At 32.6% G+C, this 9,387-nt stretch overlaps 2 protein-coding genes across 2 annotated transcripts in view; one reads left to right on the forward strand and one right to left on the reverse strand.

Annotated features, from left to right (window-relative positions):
• Positions 1–4,507: 4,507 nt before the first annotated feature.
• Positions 4,508–7,240, reverse strand: LOC107475992 (serine/arginine-rich SC35-like splicing factor SCL33). The gene is made up of 6 exons (XM_016095703.3): positions 7,108–7,240; positions 6,636–6,799; positions 6,150–6,227; positions 5,302–5,466; positions 5,073–5,183; positions 4,508–4,960 (listed from the first exon to the last, which is right to left on the reverse strand). Exons 2-6 carry the CDS (start codon positions 6,782–6,784, stop codon positions 4,819–4,821), a joined length of 645 nt encoding a protein of 214 aa, XP_015951189.1. The 5' UTR covers positions 6,785–6,799; positions 7,108–7,240; the 3' UTR covers positions 4,508–4,818.
• Positions 7,241–7,407: 167 nt separating this feature from the next.
• Positions 7,408–9,387, forward strand: part of LOC107475993 (rRNA biogenesis protein RRP5) — a 16,107-nt gene continuing 14,127 nt past the window's right edge. Inside the window, exons 1-5 of the mRNA XM_016095704.3 lie at positions 7,408–7,694; positions 7,810–8,033; positions 8,482–8,622; positions 8,787–8,957; positions 9,219–9,318. Coding sequence (XP_015951190.1) covers positions 7,502–7,694; positions 7,810–8,033; positions 8,482–8,622; positions 8,787–8,957; positions 9,219–9,318 — 829 coding nt within the window. The 5' untranslated portion in view covers positions 7,408–7,501. The remainder of the gene's footprint in view (positions 7,695–7,809; positions 8,034–8,481; positions 8,623–8,786; positions 8,958–9,218; positions 9,319–9,387) is intronic.

Here is a 9,387-nt window from a genome sequence, read left to right on the forward strand (position 1 = left end):
TTAGTTTTTTATTTCCTTTTATATTTAGGATAAAATATATTTTTTATCTCTAAAATTTAGTAAAAATTTTAAAAATATTTTTAAATTTTTTTAAATTTGTATTAAATATATTTTTGACGACTAATTTTTTAAAAAATTTAAAATCAATTCAATAATAATTTTATAAAAATAATTTTTAATATAAACAAATCAAATATAATTTTTATATATATTAAAAAAAACTAGTTGGATAGATATTATTATCTAAAACATGCTCAAAAGCAGATTATTAACGAATCCACATACATCTTCTATTCTTCTGATCTATTTGCCAGGTTGTTTGCATTGAAAAGTGAATTGCTACATTCTGCCTTTTTCTTAGATGGGAGGTGGAAGTGTACTAGCACTACTAGGCTACTAGCTCATACCACGAGCCACGAGGGAATCAATAATCCTTGCACTTTGTTACCACTTACCATAATATAATAGGAAGAATTATTACACATCAATCTACACTATTTTAAATACGGAATAATGTGCAATTAAACTTATATGAAAATTTTGAAGTGTACGGTCTTATCGGTATTTCAGTGATTTTTAATTATTGATTTTAATTATAAAAATATATATAATATACATTAATTAATTAAAATTAATGATTATTAAAATATTAATATTTTGTATATTTAAAAACTTTTTAGGGAAAAAGACAGATAAGTCCCTGATTTTTTAAATTTTTGACAAATACATCCCTGACAAAATTTAAATATAAAAAAGTCCCTGACTTTAACAAACGGAGGACAATTTAGTCCTTCCGTCTATTTGCTTCTCATATACCTAACGGAACTGGCTGACATGGCTGAACGGTGTACAGGTGTCCGTTACGGTGCCACGTTGGAATGGGAAAAAAGTTCGAAAGACAAATAAGTCCTTGACGTCATTTTACAAATAAAGTTCGAAGGACAAATAGGTCCTTGATAATTTTTTTTCATTATACTTCTATTATGCTTCTATTATGAGAATTTAGCTTATAAAATTAGGCTAATTTTTTTTTTGTATGAAACAAATATTGGTGTTTTTGTTGAAAATGGGAGAATGTAGCGTAATTATAGATGGTGGATTTTTTTTTGTGGGAAGTCAACACGTGGGGGGCGTGGTGCAACACGTGGAGGGCGTGTTGAATACGTGGCAGCATCTTAGCCAACACGTGAGGCGTGTTGAATAATTTCTACAATACTGTAATACACTTCAAATGTCAATATTCAACCAAAACACCAATTTTCTTTCCATATTAAAAATAATTTCTGATAAAATTATGCTTGTATTTTGAAATCTAGTTAACTTGTTTTATTCTATAATTTAAATTATTTGTATTAAAATTGTAGAAATTGGGCTTGTTATGTTTCTACTCTTTTTCTTAAATTGCATTAGTTTAGTTTTAGTGCATTTGTGTATTATATTAGAATTTGTTAAATTGCATTGGTTCAGTTTTCATCATACCAGTGGCATCAGTTAGCATCAGTTCATTTATGCATCAAGTTAGCATTAGTTCATTTGTGCATCATTCATGTATTAAGTTAGCATTGGTGCATTTGTATATTATATCAGAACTAGTATTTTTATGCATAAATAACATTACGAGAATATATATTTTTTTAAATTATAGTTCACTTTGTTCTAACAGTATAAATTATGCATGACACAAAAGATTTATAAAATCAAACTACTTTTACAAAAAAGTCGTAAGTTGACAAAAATTTATGACTAAGAAGACCAAGATATCCGCAAATAAAAAATTAAATAATAAGATTTTTAGTTATTATTTTTATATGAAAAAGTCTAATTTTTTATTAGTAATTAATTTTAACATTCGTTATCTAAAATTTAAAATAATTTAATGTGTATAATTTTACATTTAAAATATTTTAATTGTAAAAAAATATCGAATGACATATTTTGATTTGTCAAATTACTAATATAAAATATAATTATATATAGAGTAAAAATAGTAGAGAGAAATATAAAAATGGAGAGAGGTAGATGAGAGAATTTAGGAAATGAGTTTATTAATTTTGAAAAAAAAAATTCTCAAGGACCTATTTGTCATTCGAACTTTATTTGTAAAATGACGTCAAGGACTTATTTGTCCTTCGAACTTTTTTCCCCTTCCAACGTGGCACCATAACGGACACCTGGACACTGTTTCAGCCACGTCAGCCAGTTTCGTTAGGTGTATGAGAGGTAAATAGACGGAAGGACTAAATTGTCCTCCGTTTGTTAAAGTCAGGGACTTTTTTGTATTTAAATTTTGTCAGGGATATATTTGTCAAAAGTTTGAAAAGTCAGGGACCTATTTGTCTTTTTCCCAACTTTTTAATATAATGTGACATTGCTAATATTATCGTTATCTAGAACACAGTTTTCTCTTACTTTTAATAATAATGATTTTTTTCTAAAAAAAAAATAAAATAGTAGGTTAAGCACGTGCATGGCATTAGTCATGTATATTGGAAAAACATTGCATGCATGTCATCACGTGGTGGCCACATTTTTTTAACAAAAACAAGAAATAATAAAAAATGAAGGAAAAATTGAAAATTCATATGATTTATGCTTTTATTTTTTATTTTTAGTATTTTCTATTTTTAGAATTTTATAGAAAAATAAAATAATAAAATAAAATTTTTATTTTCATCTCATTTTTTGACAATTTTTTGAAAATAAAAAAGACTAAAAATAAAAAACAAAAAATGTATCTATAAGTGTCACATACATATTATAAAAATAGCACATTATAATCGTATAGTAGACCAATTAATGAAAAGGAAATTACCCTATTATTTATAAAGAAAAATACAGGATACCAACATATTATTTGCCAATTTATTGCCAATAATTAGTTATTATATTTTAAACACATATATAAAGAGACACATCCAAAAAATATATCTATAAAGACACTTCTATTAAACACAGCTATAAAAAAGATATTTTTATTAGATACATCCATAAAAATACCTCCATTAAATATAATTATAAATAAGAGTTGGCAGATATTGGCATAAATGGTGTTGGTAGGTAGCGGGATTGTATTTATAATCATATAGTAGAGTAGCAGACCAATTAATTTAAAGTGGTACTAGGCGCGTGGGAATATTAATGTTTGTTGCTATGTATGTATCATGTATGTATATCCTAGTGTGGTGGGTTGTAATAGAATACTAAGGAGGAGCTTTTAAGGGAGGCAACAATGCCATGCAGGTGAATTGTCCACATCTTTTTATACTATTAGGAATAATGCATCTAATTTCTGGTAGTTCGATGAAAATTTGAGAAAATATATGTGGTATGTTCAGGGATATGAACCTCTAGATTCGACTAGGATAATAGGGATATAGGATACTCAAGTGATGGATAGTTGCATTATTTAAGATTTGAGGCCAATTCAATCATCATTAGTAATTTGAAAGTTGAGGATGATGTTATGAGCCAACAGCAAAAGGTATACAAAAGACTATAAAAGGGAAAAAAAAAAGAAAAAGAAAAAGAAGGAAATAGTGTTTTGATAATGTATATTTTTTTCAGTCTATGCTTGTGGTTTGGAGAGGATTCATCCAAGTTTGAGATGAAGATGTATCTCTAAATTTTGTAAACTTAAGGGTATGTAATATGTTATAGGTTATTTATCAATAAAAAGAAATTAAAATTTGAATATCAATGAAATTAAGCTTCTCTTTTTCCTTCCCTTTTTCTTTTCTTTCTTTTTTTTTTTTCCTTTTTTTCCTTTTTTTTCCTTTTTTTTTCTTTCTTTTTTTTACAAAGTAGTTTCACCTACTAGTACTAGTTGAAAGTTGAAACCCACAGAGATGTGGAGTAGCTAGCACATGAAAACAAAGTTTCTTGTGACTGGTTGAGTCGTGGCCCATTACTTTGTCTTATCCATAGTTTCGTTTTTTAATTTTTATTTTAACCGTGCAAGGATTTGTCTTATCATTTTTTATTGACTCTAAGCTAATATCATTGATGAAAGATAATCGACTATCTAACCATCTTACTTTACGTTTGATATGAGAATAATGGGACCTTTTTTTCTATATAAAACTCGAAATTAATTTTGAACAATCCACTATTGTAAAGTACTTCAAGTGATTAATCAATTATATTTTCTTGTTGACACTTGAAAATTTGAAAAAAATATGCACGAGTCGATTTGTTTTAGCAGCACCATTAGTCTTTAAACATACATTGTACAATGATAGCGTAGAGTCAACGAATTTGTATCCTTATGTCTTCAAACCAACCTAGTAATGTTTTTCTTCGAATATATAATTGAGCATTTGATCGTCAAGTTATTAGAGATTACATTTGAGCATTATACAAGAGATTATCTTTTTTGTTCCTTCTTATGCCAAACTTAGCTTTCATCTCTTAGTTGAATGAATGTCCAGAACTCATTTTATTTGGCTACTCCGGATGAATGCATGAAATTGCATTTCAAAAGTAGGCTTTCCTAATACCCAAATTCAGGTTCGTGATGGCACAAGCAGATCGCATTGCAGAAGAAACAAAGGAGAAGAAATTACAACGGGGGCGATATTCAGAATCCATATTCAAGCTAAAATGACACAAGCAAAACAAAGCTTCTGTTCTAACGACCAGTTAAATAAAGTAGGATAGAGTACCAATAAGTCCTAAGCCAGAAAGCTGAGATTAAACTAAACGGATCCGTATCCTAACATTAACAATATATCAACAACACCCGCCCTAAAGCCCGTTCATTCAGCAACTTAAAAAACTACAACATCTTCCGTCGTGTTCATCGAGCTTGCATACTTTACTTCACCTGGAGTAGCTAGGGCTTCGACTGTAGCTCCTGCTGTAACTCCTACTGTAGCTCCTGCTTCGACTGCGGCTTCTCGATCCATAAGGTGACCTGGAGTAAGATCGGTCCCTATACCTTTTGTATCTCGGTGAGATAGACCTGTATCATAGTGAATGAAGCTGCTTCTTAGAATCTTAATAAGCAAATACTGCTAAACATATAAGCAATCACATGGAAACAATAAACAGAACAAATACACTCAATGTCAAACCTGGAATTTCGCCTTCGAACTGGAGAGGGTGAATAACCAGGACTACGAGAATAGGTACGAGCATAGCGTGGAGAGCGAGAATATCGACGTGGAGATCTGTAATCATATGACCTACACACCAAGAAAGATTGAACACATAATAACAAGTAAGTCAACACGAGAATAGAACAAGAAGAAGCAATTTCCGATTGCCTAGTCAATGTATGAATCATCCTGCATATCTCCTTACCTCCGACGTTCTCTGGCTCTCATTTCCTGGGGTTTCTTTCTGTTTTCCTCCGCAAATACCACAGTTAGTTCCCGACCAAGTAGAATTTGACCATCCATGTGATACTTTGCATCAGCAGCATCAGCTGGATCTACATACTGAACAAACCCAAATCCACGCGGCTCCCTGTACCATAAAATAGGTGTCAAACACAGCACATGCAATGAGCAACATAAATACACCTGCATACCAAAGGTGGATTATTGATTGCAGATATCCACAAATATGATTCTGGGTTTCTGACTCCAAATTATTACAAGTCATACGCTCGACACTCCACATAATTCAATAATAAACACCGCATGAATGCTAACCTTGTAGAAGCCAAAATAATAATGGAGATGGAAAATCTTCAGACTTGAACTTCTTCACAATGAACACAAACTCAACCTTCCGAACCTTCCAGTACACTTAATATCACCTTGAACAGAACTCTTATTACTTGATTGGTGCCTTCAACATGACATTCTTATTACTTCTCTCTTCTCTTCAACACAGTACTCTTATTACTTCATTCTTCTCTTCAACTCTTTAAATAAAACAATCAAATTCCCACAAAAATGATTGAAGTATTAATTTTTATTGAGCATGAAGTGGCATAACTAAATACTTGGGATGAAAAAAGCCACCATAAAAAGTTTCCAACTCCACACAAAATAACTTAATATTTTAGAGTTCATAGTTTATTTAGTTTATAGAACACCTCAAAATAAAATGCAGAACACAACACAAATCATTTTACGGAGGGAGGAGACTTCAAAATCTTTCAAAACAAGTAGCCAAGCTTTGGCCACCTGAAAGAAACTTACCCAGTATAATAATCTCGAGGCAGATAAACGTCCTTCAGTGGACCAAATTGGCCAAATGGGCCACGTAAATCTTCTGGCCTGCACACCAAATGCTTTATATAATCAAGATCTTATTCAAAGCTTTTGAGAAGGGGGGAGGAACAGTTTCCATGGTAAAATACGAGTAGAATCTAATTACCCAAACATGCATCAGGTACTAACACAAGTAAATTTTGGATCCAAAAGATGAAATTGTATTAAGATGATTTTGTGCACTTTTTATGTGATGACTTTACTTTTACTAGAACTAGAATAAATTACCTAAACATGCTAAAATACATTATAGATCTTTATTATTAACACGGAAAACTGGCGCCAGAAAACCACAAAAGTTTATAATACTGATCCTGATACACAGAATAGCAAAAGAACAGCAATTACTGTTTAAATCATAACTGTAAATACAACAAGATTAAAAATTCATTATCCTCTCATGATCTAACATACCTGCAATCTTTGTGAAGGTTCCGAACGAGAAGGCTTGTTGGCAAATCCCTACCACGGCCTCTATAGTGACCCCTAGGGCTAGGACTGCGCCTTCTATGGCTGTAACGTCTTGGAGGCGATGGACTGTAGCTGTAGCTTCTTCCTCTCATGCTGGAATTTCACACCTACATTCATGTATTCATATTCAACACAAGCAAACAAAAACCTAACCTCAAACGATAAATTTCAAAGCTATAGAAAATTGTCAGCATCAACATCAACAACAACAATCCATTAGAAGATAAAAGGAGAATACAATCATAGCAATTTGAAGACGCTAATCGTAAACCATCGAATGCCAAAGCTACAGAAGATTTAAAGAAAAAAAAGAAACAACAATTGTGAAAAGAATAAGAATATCCATATCAATCTTCCGATGGATTCAAGTACGAAACAACAAAAATCAGAACACAAATGGAAGATCGATATTCACCTTATTCACGATGAGATTCGGGCGCTCTTCTTTTGTTAGATAGCAGAAAAGTGACGGTGAAGAAAAACGATGGCTTTTGATTCCTGAAATATTTGTAGCTCTACCATATTCGAGAAACTTCTCCACAATGTTGGCTACGATTCGGTACATCCAATGACACACAGTTACCGTGAGGATCAATTTATCGGGCTCGGACTTTAAATAAAACTGGCCCAATAAGGACCCGGCCCAATTTAACAACCCGGACCCATTAAGTGCTTAGTTGCATGGTTTCTAACAAGTGTAGTTACTAGTTAGTGTTATTTTTCTTCGTCTTCTTCTTCTCAACCTAAAACCCTTGTTCGTAAACCCTGAATCCGTGTTCTAAACGCAGCGCTGAGAAACATAATAGAAGATGGCACCGAACTCGAAAAAATCGCAGAAGAAGAAGAACAGCAACAACAAAGAGAACAAGCCAAGAATGGATAAATCGTCTAAGAAAATTTCTAAACCAAAGAGGGAAGAGCAACACGACGCCGCAACGGCGAAGAAGAAGTCAGAAGCTCTAGCTTTGCAGCTGGAAGACGAAGTTCCTGATTTCCCTCGAGGTCGAAACTTCCAGAAGCTTCGTTCTATGAGTCTGGCTTTGCATTTGAGTTTGAACTTTTGCTTGGTTTGGATTGGATGTGAAGTTTTGTTTTGTTTTGCATTATATGTTTTCAGGCAGAGAAGTTCCGACGAAGCGAAAGGATGATGGAGATGACCGTGAAGTGTTTGGTTATGACGAGTTCGGTTCCGATAAAAGGAAGAAGCTGAATAAGTGGAATAGGAAGAAAGGGAAGAATACGCTGAGGAAAAGAGATGAAGCTGCAGATGATTGGGGCACGCTCTTCGGCGATACTGTCACCGGGAAATTGCCGAAGCGCGTCAATAAAATCACTCTTGGGGTAGGTTGAAGAAGCTTTGTTCAATGGAGGAATGTTTTATTTTTCCTTCTAATTTTTATGTCAATCGAAATCTTACTAGTTAGTAGTAATTTAGTTTATATGTCTAAATTATGTTGAATTATTTGTGCCGCTTTTGAGAGTGGAAAAATTTAGAGTGCAGTTCCTAAAAAGCGGTGCATATAGTATCCATGTCAATCAGCTGCATCTGCAAAATATGGAAATTCTGAGTATGTGTTGGTGAGATGACGAATTAACTTAACTGTTGAAACACTAAATTTAAAAAATCTTTTGTGTACATTGATATGCCTGATCTTTCTTTCATAGAGTTCATATTGTTATTGTTATTGTTATTATTATTATTATTATTATTATTATTATTATTATTATTATTATTATTAGTAGTCTGTCTCTGAGTTGTGGATAAATGCTTTGATCTCATGTATGCCAGAATATAACTCCAGGAATGAAGCTTTGGGGAGCTGTTGCTGAAATAAATGAGAAAGACCTTGTAATTAGTTTACCAGGGGGATTACGTGGTTTAGTTCATTGTTCAGATGTGGTGGATCCTATTTTTGATAATGAAATCGAGGTGTGTATAAAAGAATTTGTTTTTTCTTTTCCTTTTCAATCAAGTACGATTTTTTTACCTCTCAATGTCCTTACATTTTCTGGAGTAATGGTTCTATATTCTATAAGCCATTGTTGTTATTTTGCAACTAGAGCTTCTCTCTGATATGCACTTGCTGGCATCAGGTTGGGGAAAGCTTCCTTTCTAGTGTATTCTCTGTTGGACAGCTGGTTTCTTGTGTTGTAGTAAGATTGGACCATGACAACAAGGATAAAGGAAGTAGAAAAATTTGGCTTTCTTTGCGTCTTTCTTTGTTGCACAAGAACATGAACTTAGATGTTGTTCAAGAAGGCATGGTAAGCCAATTTTTTCACATACGGTAATTTTGTTGTTAACCTTTCTTTATTTATATGAGAAGATTTAGTATCCAACTTCCTTTTACTAAATCTCTTTGGTAAGTTTAGAGCAACTATTTTGTAGGTCATAAATGACTTGTAACGGTTTTGCACACGCTGCACACATGCTTCATCCATTTTTATCTTTTGCCACTGGTTTTGTTGGGCTTATATTTATTTAAAAATGAATTTTGGCAACTTCTGTGCACTGTATACGTGTAGGTTCTTGATGCATATGTGAAAAGCATTGAAGATCATGGTTACATTCTTCACTTTGGTCTACCTTCTTTCACAGGATTCTTACCAAAAAATAGCTTGACTGGTAATGTCACCCGACTGTCGTGAATTCCTCTTTATCGTGTATAGCATGTTTAGGTCTTGTTCTTATAGT

The sequence above is a fragment of the Arachis duranensis genome, chromosome 2 (assembly GCF_000817695.3).
Source record: "Arachis duranensis cultivar V14167 chromosome 2, aradu.V14167.gnm2.J7QH, whole genome shotgun sequence".
NCBI lineage: Eukaryota > Viridiplantae > Streptophyta > Magnoliopsida > Fabales > Fabaceae > Arachis > Arachis duranensis.